Source organism: Danio rerio, chromosome 5 (assembly GCF_049306965.1).
Source record: "Danio rerio strain Tuebingen ecotype United States chromosome 5, GRCz12tu, whole genome shotgun sequence".
NCBI lineage: Eukaryota > Metazoa > Chordata > Actinopteri > Cypriniformes > Danionidae > Danio > Danio rerio.
In genome coordinates, this window is record NC_133180.1 from 9886346 (window position 1) to 9910607 (window position 24262).

A 24262-nucleotide genomic window follows, 5' to 3' on the forward strand; every position below is an offset into this window, starting at 1 on the left:
CAACATGTGTTGGCTTTTTTATAATGTTATTATAGATTTTTTTTATTTGTGTTTTGCCTTGTTTTTGATGCAAGAATATATAATTGTACTGTTTGATTCAGAGGAAGAAACGTGAACTCCTTTAGTTTTCTACTGATAGATTGTAACAATTGACGTCTTGCTGATTCTTTATATTTAATATTGTAACTCTGACTAATATGCATCAGTAAAACAATTGTTTAAAGTAAAACAATAAAAAACAATGATCAATTTCTCACAGTTCTCGTCAGAATGATCTGGACAATCTGCGACGCCATTGCAGAACTGCTCCAGAGGAAGGCACATGTCTTCGCTCAGACATGGTTTGCTGTTTTCAGGACAGTGGGACTCAAGTCTACAGTCTCCGTCATCGAGCAGACGATGATCATGAGCACAACGACACGTCTTTCCTCCCGGGAACGCCAGACAGAGCTGATTGCAGCCACCATTACCATTAGAGCAGAGATTAGTGCCTGAAACAGGAAAGACCAGTCAGCGATCAAGGTTTCACCATACTGTCTGAATGCATCTTACTTTGAACTGATTACGCATCAAATCTGATCACTCCTTCAATTTTCCTTTTATTGCCTACAATTAACAGTTCAGGTTAACGGAAATAGTTTCCCTCACTTTTCATTAGGAGTTTTTTTCCATTGTCACTTTTTTTTTTTTTCAATCGCAATGCATATTTTTCAAGTTTAAGTTCATTTATTTATTGAGCACAAAGTGCTGTACATAATAATAATAATAATAATAAATAATAATAATAATAATCAAGTATTCGTAATAAAATAGTAATAATAAAAAGACTTGTAGCAGTAAAAATGTAGCAGTAGAAAGGACTATTAAATTAATATTAAAAAGCCAAGCTAAAAAGGTACGTTTTAGGAAGTGATTTAAAAATAAATGAAGGAGACATTCTAATCTCAAGGGGCAAGGTGTTCCACAACCGAGGACCTGCCACAGAGAAAGCTCTGTCCCCACTACGTTTCAGTCTGGACTGAGGAACTAAGTTTAAGCCTTTTTTCAAATAGTTCTCAAACAATTATTAGTTGCAGGTAAGTGGAGATTTTATTCATATCTATATTCTAAAAGGTTTTCTCAGAGGAATAGTCATACAAAATTTCACTGATTCTACAAAAACATTTACATAAATAACATAAATATACCGTATTGATCAAAATAATAGCAGTACAATGTTACTAACTAGAATTGCCCAGCGTTAAGAGCGTGCATTTCATGAATGCAGAGTCTTGTTTTCTGAGAATGGTAACTTGTTTGCCATGTATCAATAAAAAATACATACTAAAAACCTGGATTATTCTGCTTAGTCACATTGTACTGCTATTGTTTTGAACAATACTGTATATGCTGTATGTTATTCTGGCTAATCACATTGTTTACTGAATTGTAGTAGACCTGTGAAATCCTTGGCTTTATATTTACATTTATATTTATAATTTACATTTTCCTGCTAAGAATGCAAATTAGTACACGCTTAATGAAATAATGCCTCATATGCACATTTGATCATATACTTTTAGACAACATTACAAAATGTGTTTATTTTTTAAGTTAACCAGTGAAGTAGGGAAGTACTGCATGGTAATAACTAGTCATTTTACTCTATTATTGACCCGCATAATGGTAAATTTAATCATGTTTGGAACTATTTCCTGCTCACCTTTCTGTCTCGACTTTGTGAATGCTTTCAGGTTGACGATCTCAGTGTCCACTTCAAACCAGAGTTTTCCTGACCGCTGCTCATCTTCACTGAACCAACACTTAGTGGAGTCTAAACCACAAACACCATTAGGTAAAAGCCTTCATAAAATAAAATGACCTGTTTTTACCAGTACAATAAAAACCATCCCCATTAAAATCTCCCGTACCTTTTTTAGTGATCCAAACAAGCACTTTGTTGACCAAAGTAAATGCCATCAGGCCTTCTTCTGTTTTTATTTCCTTGTATCCGGAACCATCTGTGCCAACCGAAGCAATTACCGCCAGACCTTGAGAAAAGACCATAAACATTACTGATGCATTTGTAAATATAAACGTTTGTATTAACATTGAGATACAGAGGTGTACACAAACACACACACAGATTATTTTGTTATTCAAAGTGCAACGTAAAATGTTTGGTCAATTGACTGATGGAATTAGAGTTGTCTGGAAAAATTAATTTGATTCAACTAAGATTTCATTTTTGTTTTTGTTTTTTTACAAATGTACAAAAACAAACATTTGCATACTTTTTTATATCGAGTTTCACTCATTAACAATCAGTAAATCAAAGTATTAAATAATTTTTTACTATTATAAATACTACATTATTAATTTATTATAATCTTTAGTCATAGTTTCATCCATCCCATTTTTATTTCTTTCTTTTACATAGAACAAGAGTGATTGTTTATTTTAATCTTTCTTTTAAAGAAAAAGAAAAAAACACTACTACTACTAAATTATTATGGTATTAATGTATAAATGTTTAGTTAACATTTGTAAATGATGCAGTTTTTTCATAGTTCACATTAACTAATGTTAACTAGCATGAATTTGGATGTTGATGCATTAGTAAATGTTGAACTATGATTAATAAATGGTGTTAAGTATTATTTATTATTAGTAGTACATGTTAGTAAATACATTAATGAAACCTTATAGTAATGCGTGACCATTTATATTATTATTATTATTATTATTATTATTCCAGGATGTCCCCGTGTTATTCAGCAGTTGTTATCTGGGAATAACATACCCTGGAATGTTGCAACTGACCAATCAGAATCAAGTATTCCAGACAACAGTGTAATATCCCCAGATAACCACCACTGGAACCAACAACATGCATGTCCAGACACTTCAAATCCTTTTTTATCGTCAGTAAATACATTCACATCCATATGCTCAGGCTTCTCACAGTTTGCCTTGTTGTGACCGAATAATTAGTAGGTTAATGGATAGTAGGTAGCAGATTTCGGTCTCTGCATTTAATTAATAACCAAACTATTACAGCTTAGAACAATGTTGGGTAATTTTACATTTTGTGGAAAGCAAGTATGTAAAAACCAGGATAAGAGTACATTCAGACGTTTATTTTGTTTTCCTGCAGAAGGTTTTTTTTTTACAACAAGTCTGTAGGACAGCCGATAAGCCTGTGGGGACTTATTTTGCAATTACCGCCTGTATGTGCTTTATCCCTAACATGTAGTCTAAGTCAGAATTATTACCCCCCACCCCCCTGTATATTTTCCCCCAATTTCTGTTTAAATGGAAAGATTTTCTTCAACATTTCTAAACATAAGTTTTAATAACCGACTCTTTGCCATGATGACTGTACATAATATTTTACTAGATATTTTTAAAGATGCTGTTATTCGGCTTAAAATGACATTTAAAGGCTTAACTGGATTAATTAGGCGAAATAGGCAGAGCTTCCCACACAGACTTCTTGGGCGGGCCACCCAGATATATTAACAGCCTGCCCAAGTATATTTGGTGACAATTTCTTACTATTATTCTAATCATCATTTTACAATTTATTTGTTTTCACCCAAGATAACCAAACATTCACGATTAACCAGGGCAAAATTCAACGCTATCTTATGGCAATTCGTGGAAAATATTCTTACCATACAAGTTTCATAGCTACTGCTTGTTGTGTACGCCAACTATCAAAACTCCCACAGACAATCTCATAAGCTCTGCAGACCCAGAGAGATGCATCTTTTGGGATTAAAATGCCAAGGATTCTAAATCTCCTAAAATGTCCAGGATTTGGCTTTTGCTTTATAAAGTCGTCTTTAATTATAGCCACGAGAGCGAGGAAAACATTAAATTATTCATTCTTTAAATCTAAATGACTTCGAAAACTTTACTATATACTCAAAGGACGAAACTACATCCAAGCTAACTGCAAAATATATGTACACCATTAGTAATTGTTAAATCAACTCATTTGCCTTATTGTAATTATTATAATTTGAGATATTGCCTGTTTCTATTAATTTTTCTGTAATTTATTTCTAATGTGCCGTTTATTTTAATTTGATGTTAATATATTAAATTTTATACATATCTAAAATGCTTTGGCAGTAAGCCTACACAAACTTTCATGCCAATAAAGCAACCTGAACTTTTAATAACCCATTGAAAAACATCATAACACTGTCATTAAATAAAAATATTGTCAAAAATCACATTATGGATGTAGCATGTGACGTGGGTAAAAGGTGTTTCAATCTGGCTACCACCACAAGTATATTTCAGACCAGTGGAAAGCACTGTTGTGGTAATTAGGCAAGTCATTGTATATCAATTTAGACAAAAGAAAAAGTATTGTTTAAGGGGGCTAATAATATTCACCTTAAAATAGTTAAAAAAATGAAACAGCTTTTATTTTAGCCAATAAAACAAATAAGGCTTTTTACAGAAGAAAAAAAATATAGGGAATACTGTAAATAATTTACTCAAAATGATTCGCCCTCCTGTGTTTATATATAATATATAAGCAATATCATATACTATCAATATAAGTAGCAGTGTGATTATGGCTGTATATCGGCACTGGTGGGAGGTGTGCGTTGCCATATCGCACTGCTACGAGTGTGATATTGCGTTTATACAGTTTGACGGCATAATTGTGTATATAAAAACAAAATCAAACATGGAGTCTCAAAAACCCTTTTGTATGAGGAACTACTTTCTTCCGCGTTGGATTCAAATCATAAGCTGACAGTTAAACAGCTGAGCAAGCATCTTTTAAACTTTAGATCTGTAGTGTCTGCTTTTTGCTGGTTGTATGTGGGCGGAGTAATACACAAAGGGTAAAGAGGCTGTACGGGTGCTGATGTTACTTAAATATATCACGCTATCAGCTTCGAGAACCAGACAGAACTGTTATACGTTATATAAATAAAAACACAGGAGGGCGAATCATTTTGACTTCAGCTGTATGATAGCGGAAATAAAAACCCACCAGTATCAGCCCAGTAGACTCGATTCCCTTCATCCGTCAAGATCAGTGAAGTCGGCCGGACTGAATTTCTCCACACCACAGTCCTGTTCAGTCCATTCATAAACACACACTCCACCATGCTCATCTTTCCCTCTTGGATCCTGTTTGAGAAGCAGAGGCGTCCACTTGGCGGCTCCAAACCAATGGATTCAATGATTCCCACACCTTCCCGTATTAAAACACTGGTGAATCTGCCATCCGGTGAAGTGACCTGTATGCCGGGTAGCTTCTCACTGCTCCAGTATACGTTCAGAGTGATCCAGTCCACCGAAAACACCCTCACAGAGTCTTTGTGGAGCTGGAAGAGTTTTCCACGGGGCACCAGCGCAGCGTCCTTCATCTTGAAGAGCCCCACGAGTGGCTGATCCGTGTCCGACACGTACAGCGTGAGGTCTCGCAGTACTAAATCAAGCATGTTTGGGTGGTTCATTTTGGGAAGGTCAAAACGGCGATGCTCGGGCCACTTCTGAGGGGTCACGTCACTGTGTCTGTTCTGTAGATACACCTGGGGACAGAGGCCAAATGGGTTTACTGGGTTAAAATGAACCAATCCAACTACATGTGGAGCATGCATGGAAGATATTGGAATCAGCTGTAGGAATGTTTGGCAAGTAGGACTTTCAATATTGCTTTTATTATTGAGAATTTAATGTATACAGTTGAATGATAAACGATTAACCTCCTGAAAAATAGATTCCTTAATGAAATGTCTAAGCCAGTTTGATCAAAATAGTGATCTATTTTAAAGTTCTCGCAATAATGTATATTACTATTGCTGAAACATCACATTTCTTTCATGGATTCATTCATTTATTAATATTTTTATTGTTTTAAATGTCATAGCTGTTCCATTAGACCATCTCAAATTTATGAATCAAATTTATAAATCCTTCAAGCATGAAAACAGGTGTGCCCAAACACAATTTGCTAAAATTATACAAAGCACCAGTGATGTAAATTTACAGATTACAAATGATCAAATTTCTGTAAGTAGTTTTTCTTTTAAATTGTAATTTACTAAGTAGTTTTAAAAATGTATACTTTCACTTAGAGGACATTTTTAGTGCTGTATCAGTTCTTTTACTCCACTACTTTCCAACAACCCAAATATCAACATCAGTTGATGTCATTATTGGACATCAAAATAATGTTGTCCTAAGACGCTGGCTGGACATTGAATTTTTGGTTTCCTGACGTCACGACCTAAATCAAACCTATTAATAATGTCTTATGATGCTGTGTGCCTCATATAATGACAATAAATAAATGGACTATAGAAAGTCAGGTTTACACACATCCACAAAAACATGTTAATGCATCAGCTTTTTACAGCAAAATACTACTCACGAGTACTTTAGTAAGGTCTTTTTACTCATACGTTGAGTAATATGTACTCTACTTGCACTACACTTTTAGCCAAGTAATGGTTCTGATTTTTCAGTACTCTTTTCACCAATGTAAGCATCGCACAGACTATAACTTATTACCAGGGCCAGACAATAGATGGCCAGACATGATTTGGCATTTCTGTATAGAAGATTGTAAAGCATCTTAATTTGTGGAATTATTTTGAGCATAGTAAAAAAATAAAAAAATAAATAAAAAATAAACAAATAAAACTTAGATTTACAATGCAAATCCAATTAGATCCAATTATGTTTGGTAAACAAATTCAGTCCCTGATATATCAACTAAAAGACAGAAAATAATACTGTCAATAAAACTGTATTGTCAATAAATCAACATTTGCATATTTAATAATAATAATAATAATAATATAATAAAATTTATATAATAACTGAATAAAAATATTTATACTATAGACTCAAAGAAATCTTCAGATTCCATACAAGCCTATTATGAACTCTTTTCAGAAGACTGTCACAATGTGTATAACGGTCATCAGCATCTTAAATCCTTGAATAATTTAAATATTTTGACTTAAAAAAAACCTATGAACATTTATATGAATGTATTATATCATCATTCCATCAAATTGCCACTTGTGCAACGCGTTTGTAATGCAGTGTCTATGGGCAGGACAGTAAATATGACTCTCTCTTCTGGCTGTTATCAGTCTCTCACTTGTTTTCTTTTTCTGAAAGTCTTGATAACACCATCGTGGAGTTTTTCTTTTAATATTTCAGCAAACAGGGTTGTAAAAAAAAAGTATATGTTGTACTCTCCCATTCACTGCACTTAGTTTACCCAACTATGATGACTTCTGCAACTGAGAAACCCGGAAATGCGAAAAATGTCTATTATTACCCAATGTAAAACATGCTACATTAATAACGTTCGTCTGTAACCAACAGGAACACCTGAGTGACTGCAGCAGGAGAGAGAAACAGCAAGAAGGATGAGTCTTTGGGTTTGGAGCAGGTCAGGCCATCTTCATCCAGCAGGAACTGAGTCGAACACTTGCACACAGCTTTCAGCCCCGGAGCTAAAACACACAGGTGAGAGCAGCCCTGGGACTCACAGGGGTTCGAGACGTCCTCTTGGAGGAGACCATGAATGACCTGCGCACACACACAAACATCTCACCAGTTATAAAGAGCCTCTATCATGCTTTATTTGGTATTGTACAATACAGTACTACATTTCTTTTTACATAAACCTATTGATTTACTTACTGGCAAATAATGCAGATGAATATGAAATACAGAGCATTAACATAAAAATAGAACACAAAATGAAAGCAATGTAAATTAATATGCATATTAAATAAGTTAGGCTAGTTAGTAAACATACCAAACCAAAACACACAAAATAAAAATACTTTGTATAAAACATAAAAAAAAAAAAACGTATATAGGAGTAATAAAATCTAGATTAGAAGATAATAAAATAAAGTGATAAATGTAAACAAGACTCAGATTAATCAATTAAAGCAGTAATAAAATCAATAATTAAGCATTAATAAAATATAAGTCTTTAAAGCAGACTTTATCAGTAAAAATATCAAAGCAAAACACAAGTGCTGTTTATAGGAGTAGTAAAATAATTTAGAAGAAAATAAATGAAGTAAACAAGAATATCAGATTAATCAAAAGCAATAATAGACTCAATTAAGGATTAATAAAAGCAAGTGTAAGTAGAGAAGTCTTTAAAACAGACTTAAACACTGAAGTAAAACACAAAATAAAATATCAGAAATCTATAGGGATATACCAAATCAAAACAGACACAAAAAACTATGTATAAAACACTTAAGCAAATGTTATAGGAGTAGTAAAATATAGGTTAGAAGATAATAAAAGTAAACAAGACTATCAGATTAATTAAAAGCAATAATGAAGGATTACTAAAGGTGAGAGTAAATAGGTGAGTATTTAAAGCAGACTTAAAGTAAAACAATACAAATAAATAAAATATCAGAAATCTATATGCATATTAAATGAGTCATGTTAGTAGGGGTGACCAACCCTGTTACTGGAGAGCCACCTTACTGCAGATTTCAGTTGCAACCCATATCAAACACACTTGCCTGTAATTATCACGTGGTGTTCAGGTCCTAATTAATTGGTTCAGGTGCGTTTGATATGGGTAGCAAGTGAAATCTGCAGGAAGGTGGCTCTCCAGGAACAGGGTTGGCCACCCCTGTAGTTAGTTAGTAAATATACTAAAATCAGGGCACATACAAGATAAAAATACTCTATAAAACACATTAAAAAACAACCAAATGTTTATAGGAGTGGTAAAATATAGTTTAGAAGATAAGATAATAAAATAAACAATAAAGTAAAAAAAGACTCGGATATCAGTAAATAAATTGAAAAAATATAAATTAAAGCAATAATAGAACCGATAAACAAGGATTAATAAAAGCAAGAGAAAATAGATGGGTCTTTAAAATGGACTTAAACGCAGAAATAGAACTACACAAAATAATTAAAACTAATTTATATGCATATTAAATAAATGCAAGTCATGTTAGTTAGAAAATATTCCAAACCAAAACACATACCAAAAAAAAAAACTATTCATAAAACGCTTAAAAACAAAGTTTTGTTTATAGGGGTAGTAAAAAAAAAAAAATAAAATTTACATTCATAAAAGAGATTGGAACATAAGATTCAGTAATAAAAGATTCAGATTACTTATTCATTTATTCTCCTTCAGCTCAGTCTCTGATTTATCAGGAGTCGTCACAGTGGAATGCCCTTCCAGCTGCAACCCAGTACTAGGAAACACCCACACCCTCACATTTATAGTTATGGGGGAAACCAGAGAACATGCAAACTCCACACAGAAACACTAACAGGCCTAGCCGGGACTTAAACCAGTGACCGTACTGCTGTGAGGCTGACCAGTAAGCCACTATGCTGCTACGATCAGATTGATCAAAAGCAATAGAATCAATATCAAGGATTAACCAAAGCAAGAGAAAATAGCTAGGTCTTAAAGCAGACTTAAAACACTGAAATAGAGGGGGATTGTTTAATATCAAGCAATATACATTATATTTCTAGAAGTGTGTAATGTAAGATGATCACAGAGGTCTGAAATACTTGCCTTCAATCCGAATGGCTGTCCGGGACGTTTGAGCAGGACTTGGCGCTGTTTTCCTGTGGTTTTGTGAGCTCTCTGAATGGTTCCTCTTTTGGTATCAGACCAGTAGACCTGATCATTGAAGACTGAGACTGAGAATGGACTGGGGGTTTCCATGAGCTGCAAGAGCTATGAAATCATGAAAAATTAAGAGATTAAAAAGATTGAAGGTTATAATTTTTTTAAACACTGCATTATTAATTAGTTACTCTGTTTCATTGCTTAAAGTATCAAAGAAACTTGGGAAAGAATCGACTGAATAAATGAAGCAATGACTTTTACTGCCATCTATTGCCAGTTGTAGTTTCTTTTTTTAGCAGATCATTTAACAATTTCATATTTTCATATTAATAAAACAATTTAATAAAATAAAAATGAAGTGATAATTTACCAAAAATGACATTTCTGTCTTATTGCAAACCTGTTGGAACTTTTGTAAAACCATAAAAAAAATGCTGGTAAACAAATGATTTGAGCAGTAAATGTTATATATAGATCCAAATATGAATCTAGCTTAACACAAAAACAAATTGCCTAGCCTAATAGTTATTAGCCTAAATATTTGTGTAATATATTACATTAAAATCTAATTAATAATTTTAAATACATTTCTTTTGAGGAAAGATTTTCCTCATGCTTTTTGGGGGAATTTGTCAGTGAATTTGAATTTGTGATTAATAGTATCTAAGCATCATGTCAATAATTGGTCACACTTTACAATAGGTTTCATTAGTTAATGCTCATTTACTAACATGAACCAAGTATGAACAACACTTGAACAGCATTTAATAATCAGATCAACATTTACTAAAATCCAAATTCATGCTTATTAACATTAATGCACAAAGTTAAACTATTAATGAACATTAATTAACATTTAAACATTGTAATAAATGTATTGTTCGTGGTTTGTCGACAAATACATTAACATTAATACAACATTAGGTAACACTTAAAAATAATGGTCCATTAGTTAATGCATTTATTAATAATTACTGTATTTATTCAACTTTGTTAATATTATAGAACGTTAGTTCTTGTCACCACACTGTTCATCAACTAATGTTAACAAGCACAACTTTGGATTGTAATAATGCATTGGTTAATGTTGAACAATGATTAATAAATGACTTACAATATTATTCATACATAGGTTATGTTAGTAAATACATTAACTAATGGACCATTGTTCTAAAGTGTTACCCACAATTATTGTGTATTAATATTATTTGAATGACAGCCTCATCTGTAAGTTGCATCAGTAACTTGCATCCGATACCTTTACATCTCCTCCGTCAATGTTAGCTGAACCGATGCACTTGAGTTTCTCATCAGTCCAGTAGATCCTTTGATGCAGGGAGTCGACGGTCAGACTGACCGGCCACCGCAGAGATTTACTGACCAGCACACGTCTGTCTGAACCGTCCATTCCTGCTCTTTCAATCTGAGCCTCGTCCCCAGTTTCTGACCAGAACATTATTCTGGGAGGAGGACAATATCAACATATGACAACAAAGCCTTAGTTTCCCTGGATTCATTATAAGCAGTTGTGTGTGCAAAATGTGATTTTGGCTTTATATAAAACTACTGATTCCAGTTCTTCCTTATTTGAAATACAATTCTGACATTTAAAGCATGTTTTGACTGAAATGGTCAAAACACTAAATGGAAAATGAAATTTAATGGTCAAAATAAAACAAAAAGAGAACATTTATAGTAATTAAGCACAATATTGTTTGACCTAAGGTTAGTTTACTTCACAGGAGTTATTCTGACCAATTGTCATTTTGTGAGGAAAAGCTCTAAATTATTATTTTTTTTGTTCTAAATTCAGAGAAAATGTACATCAGACCTTTAAAAACACTTTACTCAAACCCACACCTAACAATCTTAGTCTTCTAATAGTCTTATTTTCCCCATATCTGTACTTTCATACATGCATATAGTAAAGGTACTTTTTGTTATGTCTGTAGTAACGATAATAATAAGCTTAACTGTATATTTTGAATAAATTAAGTGGTTACAATATTAAAATGAAAACAAATTAAAAAAAAATATTAACTCAATCTTGATTTTGAATACATTTCTGATTAGATATAATTAGATATATACAAAATAAATGCATCCTTCATGAGCATAAGTAACTTTTGTGATAGTAAGTAACATGATTTGTGAAAGTTCTGATAAGTATTTGGTCAGATAAATTTAACTTAAAGGGTTGGTTCATTTAAAAAAAAAAACAATTCTGTTAATACTCACCATCGTGTAATTTTAATCCAGATATACCTTCTAAACACAAATTAAGAGATTTTAGATGATATCTTAGAGCTATCTCATCCTCTAAAGGCAGTAATAGTCCAGAGAAGGATCCAAAAATATTTTCAAAACAATCCATATGACTTCAGTGGTTCAACTGTAATCAAACTAAGCTCCAAGAACGTCAAAAAAAAAAATAAATAAATAAATAAAAATAAATAAATAAAAATTGTAAAAACTGTACTGAGCTTTTGGTCAGACAATCGTAGAGAAAAGGGGGTGGGATAAAACAAGATGATGCGACATTGATAAAACAAGCAACTGCTCCATATTTTACATTTGTGTACAGAAAGGTCATGTTTTGATCCATTTCTCCCACGTTCACATAATGAGAACTATGCTTGAACTTTGGAAAACAGCTACATGAAAATTAAGCTTCAGTTTTGTGTCTGAAGCATTCGCATGCATATGAATAGAAGTCCATGAAAATCTTAAGTCTTCCACATCAAATCAGGATGTGTGTTTACTATGGGCAATACATGTGTTGTGCAGCTGACTCCAATGGAAAAAAAACATTGACAAGGAAGAGAACACATTACATACAGTAATATTTTTCCGTTTTTCCCCACACAAGTGTTCTTGTAGCTTCGCATGATTACAGTTGAATCACTGAAGTCATAACGACTTTTAAACAATGTTTTTGGTTCATTTTCTGTACTTTAAACATCTCTGGGCTATTACTGTCATTGTAGGATAAGAGAGCTCTCACATTTCACCTAAAATTTCTTAATTTTTAAAAGGTGTGCAGCGATTGTGGGGGCGAATAACAGCAGAATTTTTATTTTTGGGTGAACCATCCCTTTAGCCCAGTGTTTCTCAACCATGTTCCTGGAGGACCGCCAACACTGGGTGTCTCCTTTGTCCATCACACCCATTACAAGTCTTTTAGTCTCTGCTAATAAGCCAATGATCTGAATTAGGTGTGTTTAATTAAGGAGACTTAGGAATATGTGCAAAGCTGGTGGTCTTCCAGAAAGGTGGTTGAGAAACACTGCTTTAACCAATAAGGAATCATAAGAATGGCCATTTCGAACCCTTTCTGTGGCATCAGGGCGATGGAGCGCAGCTGTCCCAGATCTTCTCCCAGGATCATGACTCGATCTGTTGATCTGCCGATCTCACTGTCCAGCCTCACAGCATTGATCTGACTGTTTTCACTGTCAGTCCAGTAGAGGTTCCTTGCCACCCAGTCCACTGCAAGACTGTCTGCACTGATACCTTTTTTTAGATGTTGGTAAGGTTATTGTTAGTTTTCAAGATATCTGAAAGCGAGTGTGCTTAAAAACAGTGACAGTTTAGAAGATAAACATTCAAAGTTGTTCATAGTATCAAAATTGTTTCACATTGTACAGATGATGTTGAGCATATAACTAATATTTGTGAATTTAAAGGGGCACGATGCTGAGAATACAGACTGCTCCTTTTAGCGTTATTTAAAACTTTAGTTTCATACTGATGATATTGTGCGCGTCTAAGTAATGCCATTTGTGGATTTGAAAGGGACTAAATGGCATTTGAGTACAGACGGCTCTTTTTACATTGTTTCTTATTACTTTTTTGTATCTTGTATCATTTTACTTTTTTTTTTTAATGTTTAAATGTTTATATTAAGAAATTGTCATTTTTATAAATTTTTTAATTTCAGGTTTAGTATTTTAGTACTTAAACATTTAATTGTATTATCTAATAGTGTCTTTGAATATACTACCAAAACATTTATTTAAATTACTTGCATAAACATCTGCATGAAAATTTGTTAATTTTTATGTCTTTAACATTTAAGTAGCAGCATTTTTAATTGTGATTCAAGTCTAGATATTTAGGTTACATAATATTAAAGTTTTATTTAATCTATTTTCAATTACTTAAAATGATTTAAATAGTTTTAGTGGTTAACTGCAACTCACCTTTAAGGAAGGTTCCCTTGTTCTTCTGGTCCAGTGAGAGCCATTTGATGGTGTCCGTGTTGAGGTTGATCCAGTAAACTCTTTGCTTCTGCCAGTCATAGTCGAGCGACAGGACAAACCTCTTCTCTGCTGACAGCAGGATGTCCAGACTGGAGCTCCTCAGACCCAGCAGAAACACCTCAGACTGGACTGATGCCAGCAGGTACGGCTCACCTGAAATGGTACAGAAGTTAGCCTCACTGCTTTGGCTAAGGTCAATTTATTACATGAGAAATGCCATTAAAGGCCAGTTTTAAGTCTATTTTACATGTCTCATAAAATTAAAATAATTTTTGAAACTATTTTTCTTTTGCTCTTGATGTAAACATGCATTAACACTGGCAAAGTTCAGAACAGCATGCTTCCCTTTGTATGGTTTGCATTCATGTAATACTACAGTATTTGAACTGCTATAATATGTAGTATGCAGCACTGTGCATTGCACTTGACCTTTCATCTGCATTACTCTGAAAATCCAAATAGCTTTTTAGACCACCAATGCTACTCACTGAGTTAAAGGAAGCTGGAGTGTGTTTAAAACTAAAATGATAATTGCAACTCAAATGTTTTTCTCAGTTATGAGTTTGAACCTCACAATTCACTTTTCTCCAAGGAATTTAAAGTTTCCATTTTGCAATTGAGATTTTTGTAATTGTGACTTGCAGTTTTCACTAAAAGGACTGCACGTTTGTAATATTTATTCTCAGAATAGCAAGCTTATCAGACAATTCTGCCTCCTACCACAGAAATGTGAAAAACATCACAACGGAGGTAAAATGTCCCACTTGATGTTTATATGGTTTTTATTCCAAGATGAAAACAAGATTCCATATTGAAACATTTATGCATACAAAATTTGGCCAATTTGTCAAATATAGTTTGTATGATCTCTGGAATACCTGGCATGGTTAGTTTGCAATTGAAGAAATGTAGATTTTGATTTTAGCTGTACTTCATTAAGCAAAACATTATGACCCTAATTGATTTATAAATTACTTTACAATAGACTGAGCAGATCAGCGAGTTGGAACTAAGGGTGCATTCACACTACACTATCCGAACCATGCCCAGGCACATTTTCCAGGTAGTTGAACAATTTTGAGTGCTTCGAATCAAGCCCCAGCGCGGTTAAGTTGGCCAGCCCTGGCCCGGTTGGAGGAAAAGCGCCCAAACCCTAAACTTAAGACGCAACATCCCTTTTAAGGGACTGTTTCATATGGTTTTATTAATCATTCTTACTGTTCAATGAACACAAACTGTTATAGTTTATTAAAGATGCAAACCCCTCACTGCACGACAGCTGCACCTTCAGCAAACCTCCTAATACCTGCAGCACGAGGACTCTTAAGATAATTTGTGTCAAAAGTGGTGGATCTGTTCTGCAAAATATTTGACTGCGTGTCACAGCATATCAAATGACTAAAAATAATACAAGACAATATAACTAAAGCATGCTGTGTCTTGGAAGGTAAATGCAATGTGAGCGCTGGCCGTCAGGGGAGAGGAGGGGGGACAACAGCGCTTCGGCACGGTTCAAGGCAACTGTACCTAGTAAGCACACCCTTAGAAACAAGAAACAAGCTTCCATATTGAAACAAACAAGCATGCAATGGGTCATATAAAATTACAAAACATATTAAAAGGATACTTGTATAAAACATAGGGTCTTTCAAACTTTATAAACTGTCAAGTGTTTCTGCCCAGTATGCATACTACTTCAAATCGAGTCCATGTTTAACAACAACAACAAAAACATTAGCATTATGAACTGCAGCACATATACACCTGTGATTTTGCAGCTGTGGCCATCAGGTTCCAGAACATAACCATGACTACAGGAGCACTGGAAAGAGCCTAGAGTGTTGTTACAGCGGTGTGAACAGATGTTTGGACGCTCCACACACTCATCCACATCTGCACACCTCAGGCCATCATCCACAGGTTTATAGCCCATCCTGCACCCGCAGCGCTTCAGTGAGAACAAGCAAGAGTGAACAAAAGTACAAAACTGTAAGTGATAAGCTGATTACCAATAAGAGATTCATACTGGGGGCAGAGCCACAAACTAGACAGTATTTATATATATATATATATATATATATATATATATATATATATATATATATATATATATATATATATAAATAAATAATAAAAAAAAAATTTAAACTTTAAATTTTCAAGTATATCCATGCTACATTAAAAATCGCTCCCTATGCCCTCATTCACCATCCCTTATAGTTAATGGAATAAGCTCCCAGATAGATTCTAAATTTTTTTCTCAGACCCTGTGGTAGTTCTTTAACACTTAGCGAGCTGTCTATCAATAGTGAAACAGTATTTTGATGTCTGTTATGTATACAAACGTTATATTTTGAAACTTTCACAGATTGGATTCAGCTATGTCTGCAAACCCTTACAGTGTATTTTGGGCATCTTCTAGCTGTTCAGTGGGCATGGGTTGTACACTTGTTATTGGAGTGCATATTGGATGTCAGAACGTCCACAATGGTTTCATACACCAATATAAATGGCTGCTCCCTCAAATTATGCACTATTTAAGGGTATAGGGGCGATTTCGGATACAGCACTAGTAAGACCTTGATTAGCTGGTTTAAGGTGTGTTTGATTAGGGTTGGAGCAAAACTCTGCAAGACACCGGCCTTAGGTGACCTGTAATAGTAATTTTTAAAAGATTTTTGGTACACAAGTGTTCTTGGAGCATTATATGATAACGGTTGAACTCCATTGAATATGGTTTTGGTTCTTTTCTGTACTCTGAATGCCTCAGGACCCTTGCTATGGAGGATGAGAGCTCCACGATTTCCTCTAAAGCATCTTAATTTGTGCCACCAAGATGAAAGGAAGGCTTCAGGGAATTGGAAGACATGAGGGTGAGTAATTAATAACAATTTTCGGTAACACTCTATTTTGATGGTCCCAATTGCACATTTTATTGACTATACGTTGCATTGTAACTACATGCCAATTACTTCGAGTATTAGTAGACTGTCTGCTTAATATTTGCTGATACTGCTCCAACACATTTAACTGACTATAAGATACTTTGCATTTACATGTCAACTAACACTAACCCCAACCCTAACAGTCTACTTTTGAGAATTAGTAGATGCAAGGCAACCTAAATTCAACAAAATGCGTAAAAGGGACCATCAAAATAAAGTGAAACCAAATTTTTACTACAAAAACTAACCCATTAACATACAAAAGATTCACATCCCATAACGTAATATCATAATAAAGCAGACAGAGTTGGCTGTACCGCTCCTGCAGGTGTGCTGTGGCAGTCTTGGGCACACTTTAACTGTTCAGAGCATTTCTCAGTCTGACAGGAGCCGCCCTCATCTGACCCGTCCAGACAGTTGGTGACTCCATTACAGAGTTGAGAAAACTCCACACACTCCGAACTCCCACACTGGAAGAGGTGGGGAGGACAGGACACACTTGCACCTGATCAAACACAGACCAGAGCAGTACTATTACTGCACATCAAGTTATTGCTGTGTGTTAGAAAAGCAAACGAGTCAATATTTAACAAGATAATGACTAATTTGCATATATAAATTTATTAAAAATATATATATAAAACAAAAAACACCCCCACCAAGCTTTAACCATTGTCAAGCCTTCCTTACAATAAGCAATCAGTTAGAAAGTAAAAAATTCAAAGACTTTAAAACCCCTGCAAGGATTTTAATTCATGTAAACTTGTATTAAAGTGAAAGTCTTCATATTTAACGTTTTTAATGTAAAATTTGAAATGTTTCTCTTATTGATGCAAGTTATTATTGTAATGTTTTTAATCAAAATTGATTTGCCATGAAATACTCGTAGCTGAAATAATACGTAGCTGAACAATCAAGCACAAAAGAGTTTGCAAGTCCTAATGTAAATCAACAGACTGGGTGAGTTATTTGTTTTTCACCCAATTCATCTGCAGTGTTAATCATAAAATGTAATATTTTATAGAATATTGATAACTTTTAACCATTGACGACAGGACAAAAATACTATGGAACAAAACCGCAACCAATTTCCTGCACAATGATATTTTCAGTTTAAAACTGAAGAAACTCAAGTTTACAACAATTGAAGGAGTAAATTATGACAATTAACATTTATCTTAACTATCCCTTTAAAGGTGCAGTATGCAAGTTTGACACCCAGTGTTTGAACTAGGTACTGCACTCCTGGATCAAAACACATTTTCACTCGGCTCCTCTCCTGGAGAGTCCACACAAGCGCAGGTTGCCAGATTGACAACACCAACAGGAGCATGCCTGGCTATTGAGCCTTAAGGCTGATTTAAACCATTTTCTGACTGAAAGCAATGGTACGCAATAGAATGAATATTTTCCATATTAAAAGGAGTTTTGTCCTAACCAACACCTGGAATTTATATTTTAGAAACAGCTATTTCTTGCAGCTGAACAACAGAAAACTTACAATGATCACCTCAGGTACACCTCGTGCTTTATTTGGTGTTAAATGCCAATTCATCATTTACTGCTATTTTAAAATATATATATTTTGTGTTTTTTGTCCTTTCTATGTAATTCTGTTGCACTGTAGAAGCTCTGTTACGAAAACAAATTCCTTGTATGCGTGATGGTTCACCTCAGATCTTGAAACTAAAATAAACCCTTTGAAATTAAACTTTAAAACTGTGACTGAGTGCAAGCCAACACTCATCAATGATCCAGCATCTACATTTAATAATGTTAAAGAGGTTTAATATGTATTAATTAGATTGTAAATCTTGCCATTTTGCTGGAGCGCAGCGCAGTGATATTATTCTGTGCTTCTGAATTGCTGTATTTTGTTTTGTCTGGTGCAAACAGCCATCACAGCTAATTACTGCAAATTTCCAATTTACAATGTAACCCGTTTACCTAATGTTTAAGTTTTTAATATTAATTTTTGCTAATTAATAACCACCTCATGTGGAACTGAATCTGCCATTTCGGAGTCTGCTACTGTCCACCGGAGTTAGCTTTTTTGTTTGCAGACGTGTATGAGCCATCATGAATAAATGAATCAAATATTTAGTTTTCCACCAAGGCAACCCGGGGTGCTGAAATATAATTGGCTAAGCTGGCATTGGGTTAAATGACCGAAAAAGAGATGTTCCAGCACGCAATGCACATTTTCAAAGCAGAATCTGACTTCAGCATTGGTTTTCAGATAAAGAATGTTACTTAGCATGCTTCTTAAATATCTGCAAACATATTATGGTATTTTTATACTTTAGTAGAGTCAAAATCTTACAGCACCTTAAAGAGTGATGACATCTCTAATGTTTTGACAAACTATAAACTCACAAGCAGATTCGTCACTGCCATCCCTGCAGTCTTCAGACCCATCACAGCGCCAGGATTGAGGGATACACTGAGTTTTGGAGGAGCAGGAAAACTGGTACTCGCCGCACTGCACTGGAGACTCCTTACAGTTCTGTCACATACATGAAGTCAAATTATAATCATATACTCAATCCAATCACAATCATGAGCAATTTTTTTTTTTTTACCAAATGCACTGTTGGTCATTTACAAAGATAGTTCATCCAAAAATTTGTCATTTATTCACCCTTCACTTGTTTAAAACCTATTTGAGTTTCTCTTTTCCATTTATCTTAAAAGTAGATATTTTGAAGAATGCTGGTAGGCTACTTTCATATTATTTTTTCTCCTAATATGGAAGTCAATGGGTACCAGCAACCAGCATTTTTCTAAATATTGTCTTTTGTCAAAAAGCAAACAAACACAAAGGTTTAAAACCACATGAAGGACTAAATGAGGTAATTTTCCTTTTTGGGTTAACCATTTAGTAATAGCTTCTAGAATAAAAATGATCATATTTCACACCCCTGTCATCCAAAACAGGTCCAGAGTGGCCATCGAGAGGGCTGCTCATAAATTGGACCAGGCTGGGTTAAGGCATTTTCACTGAGGATGAGGAAAGTGCATCTCTAGTAAATGTTGTAATATGGCTTATAGGCAATATTCTGGATACCCAAAGGCAAGCCAGTTTCTACCCCATTTTCAAAAACTCAAAAAAGAAGTGTATTTTGATATTTGAAATAGCTAAATAGCTCAGAATCATTGAACAATAAGCATTAAAACTGTGGCTTTCTCATGTAAATGAGCAGAGCGCAGATTCTCTCTCATGTGCTCATGCCCAGACAGAAAGTGCAAAACTGCAAAGACCAGATAATAATAGCTGCAAACTAAAAATTTAACTCCTAGATTTGTGTTGATTAATTAGCTGTTTTTCTGTCAAAATAATGGAAAACATTTTTAATCATCTGTAAATGATTTTAAAATACTTATGCGAGGCATTTAGTATGCACTTCCAAACACACAAAAACACATGAATACATTAATTTTTTTTATAAACCCTACAGTATAATAAAGCTAGCCTAGTTTAACAAAATTATGGATGAACATGGTAAAGTGTATACATCTGTATAATATTGCACATTTTTATTTTATTTACAGTATTCAAGCATAGTATTTAATTTTATAGGCAGCACCTTCTCATCAGTGCCATCTTTGCAGTCCGTCTCTCCGTCACACATCCACTCGTCCAGCAGACACTCGTGGCTCTTGGGACAGCGGCGATTGGTACTGCACGGCGGAGGCTCGGCACAGTCTTCCTCATCTGAATGATCTCTGCAGTCTGAATGACCATCACAACGCATGCTGAGCGACACACACTGACCGCTGCTGCACTGCCACTCCGCACTGCTGCAGCTCTCCTCACCTACAGCACAGATGCAGTCAGAGTCAAGGTATGACAATAGATTTTATTATTTAAAAAACATCTGAATATTTTACATGAACACTACTGTTAAACTCATTCATACAAATTCAACTTTCATACACATTCACAAATTCTAAAAAGAAATCACTTAAACTGGAAGTTACTGAGACTTCAGTATGTTGTACTTTCAACTTAGATTGGAAGATGGGCCCTATTATTCACCCAACACAATTTGTTGCCATTTTCATACTAGTGCAACCCTAATTTTCCCATTTGGCGGCATGTTGTTTAAATAGTAAATTAATTTGCGCCGCTTTTTGGGCTCATGGTTGTGCCAGTCTATAAAGGAGATGTGTTAAGGTGCATTTTTGGCATGTTGCTATTTTGAGAACTAAAATGTACCACGCAATTGACCAGCTTTCAGTCGCTGGTCAAGCGCGTTAGTAGTGCACCTTAAATGCTTACACATTGCTTAATACATACAGGATGTACAGCAATACACAAAGATTTTAACAAATGAAAAATAAAGTATTAAAATATTACAAAAATTTTTAATTTTCTACATAAATATAAAAACCACTGCCTCCATGCCTTCATGTTGGGGGCCTTTTTTCACTTTATTCATGTCAATCTGCATTTGTATAATGTTGCTATTATTATTATTATTATTATTATTATTAGTAACAGTATTTATTTTATATTTGTTTTAATAAAAATAACTTTAGGTTTGTGAGTTCCTTATCCACAAAAGTAAAGAGTAAAAGTAAAGAGGCTGAATGGAGGAGGCTCGTTCTTTATCCTCGCGATGCAGATGGTCTGTTTAGACTGTTTTCTCACTAGTGAAGCACTCAGTTGTTCCACTTACAAAGTCCGCCATATAAATAGCAAATGCGCCATGGAGTGATGCAACGGACTCTTAAAGGGAATAAGAGACAAGGCTCTGGTTTAATGCACGTTATGCTCAAAACACACCATTAACTCATTAAGAGAACAAGCACAACCCTGTTAGACCATGTGCCGCGGCGCATAGCGTATTTTTCCATCTTTAAATTAGCGAAAGTGGATTTGGACACACCCTTAATGGCTTTGCGCCTAGATCATTACAACTGAGCCCATTGAGTAGGGGCTTTCTTTTAACATATCATACCCTCATAGCAAACTTGCGGTAAGAAGGTGGTTTGGAAAATTATGGCTGAAGCATTAGACTGACACTGTAAACAGTGGAGCACTACTACAAATGCAGAAGCAAATGCTCAGACTTTGAAGACTACCATAACTTTCAGTGAATTAGCTTGCACAGATTAATTGTTCCCCTAAAGAACAAGTTGTGCTTGAAAAATAAACACTGTAAATTTAACACAGTTTTCCTGTAGCAATTTTTTTTTTATATCAAGTGGGGTGCCTCATGGCTCCATCCTTGCTCGAATCCTCTTTACAATCTGCCCCTTGTTTCTGTTATTAGGAAGTATGACAAGGAATAAAATGTAAATAATTTGGATAACCTCTTGGCCTGTCAGGCTGATGTTAAGGCATGACTTGCACAATTTTTTTTTTGTTTCAATGAGAGTAAAACCTAAATAATAATTTAGACCTTTTGGTTCTTCTATTACTCCTAATCTAAAAAATTATGATAAATTATGTTGTGAATTCTTGTGTTTGTCTAAACACTTTTAAATCTTAGGTAAATTATGAAAAGCAATTCATGCTAGGGCTGAACAATATATTGTGTGAGCATCGATAGTGCAATATGTGTATCCACAATAGTCACATTGCAGCATTAGATTTAATATAACGATATTAAATATTATGATGACCCATGTTAATGTTTTATTGTTAGATTTTAGTTTCAGACACTCCAGAAAACCATAACAGTTTATTTTACTTTTATTTTTGCTGTCTCTATTTATATATGCCTGTAATTTATTACATTATGTCGCTTTCTGCATATACAAAGATCCGATCACTCCAGTCAATGTAAATTCATTAAATCTTCCTGACTAAAGATATTTAAGTCTAGCAAAATTATATTTATAGTGCAAATATATAAATTGCCGTAAAAAAACATTGCAATGTCAGATTTTTTCCCAATATCATGCAGCCCTAATCCATACCTTCATCTCTTTAAGAGTGGACTGCAGTTCTCTAACAATTAGTTTAACAGGTGCACGCAAATGATCATATTACTCCAGTCATGTGTTCACTTCAGTCATTGCGATAGAGTAGATTCGAATTTTTTACTTGTATACAAATCATTAAATAGCTTGGCTCCATCTTATCTTTCTGCCCTTTTGACTAAGCACCATCCAACTAGATGGATTTATAACCAACCAGTGTAAGATTTATAGAATCTAATTTCAGCTTTGCTTCAATTAATTTAATGAAGGAACAGTTAAATAAGTGTAATAGACAGGAATTAAAACTAAACATCTTGTGTTTTAATTTGTAGCCATCCAGAGTTGCTGAAAAACCCCGTACCACAGTTGGCCTCATCGCTGCCGTCCACACAGTCTGGGTCTCCGTCACACACAAAGGATTCTGGGACACAGCGGGTGTTTTCGTCACATCGATGAGCGCAGTCATCATCTGGTTTGAAGCAGTTGAGTTCATCCGAGCGATCCTGACACTGAGGCACACCGTCACACAATTGCCGACGGTCGATGCACTTCTTACCATGTGCACACTGAAACTGACCTGAGGACAGATTACAGGTAATATTAATAATAAATAATACCTAGTTTTAAAAAGAACATGTTAATTATGATTTTTAGTTTTTTTTTCAAAGATCCAGTGATATAAGAAAGAGACATGCAAATCGTGCATAGTAGGACTTTTGAGCCCTATGGCTGCAATTGCTTAGGGCCCTCAATTCACTAAATCCACCCCTGTGTGTGATGCCGTATTTAGTCTTAAATATACAGTACATTTAAATTTGTTGTATATAATATATATATATATATATATATATATATATATATATATATATATATATATATATATATTTTATTTATTTATTTATTTATTTATTTATTTATTTATTTATTTATTTACTGCACCAACAACAAATGTTTTACAATGTCCAGAAAATGCTATAACTACATATCCAGGAAAACATCTATATAACTTTAAGTGAACTACTTTCACTCACTTTCCTGAACTGCTTTAATTTATTCTAAATGACTAATTGATCAATTGTTAATATATGGTTTATCTGAATTCTTCAGGCCTCATTCATTATCTTCATTATAATACAGTAATCAACAATAGTGATTTACTACAAAACAGAGTAATTTTACTGGCAAATAAAATTGAAAATTTTAACCAAAGAAAACTGGTGCCTGAAAATTGCTTGACCCCTATTGGTGTTGTGAGTGTGTCTCACCAGATTCACACTGCACAGGGCAGTCTTCTTCATCAGAGCCGTCTTTACAGTCAAGCTCACCATCGCACACATGATTTAACATCACACAGTCAGTCCCATCTCTGCATAACTTCGAGGCAATAGAGCAGCGCAGAGGGCCTTTAGTTGCAGGAACATTTTGTGATACTTCATGCTCTCCTGTCATTTCTTCCTTTTCATCAAGGAGGTCTTCATCATCATCATCATCATCATCAGGGTTTTCTT

General features: G+C 34.4%; 1 protein-coding gene across 2 annotated transcripts in view; it reads right to left on the bottom strand.

Annotated features, from left to right (window-relative positions):
• The window catches only part of lrp13 (low-density lipoprotein receptor related-protein 13), a 37176-nt gene that overhangs the window by 6998 nt on the left and 5916 nt on the right, over positions 1-24262 (bottom strand). For both annotated transcript variants that reach the window (XR_012406684.1, XM_068218214.2), the window contains exons 4-18: positions 24020-24262; positions 23116-23331; positions 20411-20640; positions 19200-19329; positions 17141-17328; positions 15643-15826; positions 13819-14031; positions 12946-13129; positions 10875-11076; positions 9560-9724; positions 7363-7563; positions 5003-5546; positions 1911-2030; positions 1703-1813; positions 258-491 (exon numbers count right to left, since the gene is read on the bottom strand). Coding sequence is in view for 1 of the 2 variants with exons in the window: in XM_068218214.2 (XP_068074315.1) it covers positions 258-491; positions 1703-1813; positions 1911-2030; positions 5003-5546; positions 7363-7563; positions 9560-9724; positions 10875-11076; positions 12946-13129; positions 13819-14031; positions 15643-15826; positions 17141-17328; positions 19200-19329; positions 20411-20640; positions 23116-23331; positions 24020-24262 (3165 nt within the window). In the remaining variant the exon portion in view is untranslated. The remainder of the gene's footprint in view (positions 1-257; positions 492-1702; positions 1814-1910; positions 2031-5002; positions 5547-7362; positions 7564-9559; positions 9725-10874; positions 11077-12945; positions 13130-13818; positions 14032-15642; positions 15827-17140; positions 17329-19199; positions 19330-20410; positions 20641-23115; positions 23332-24019) is intronic.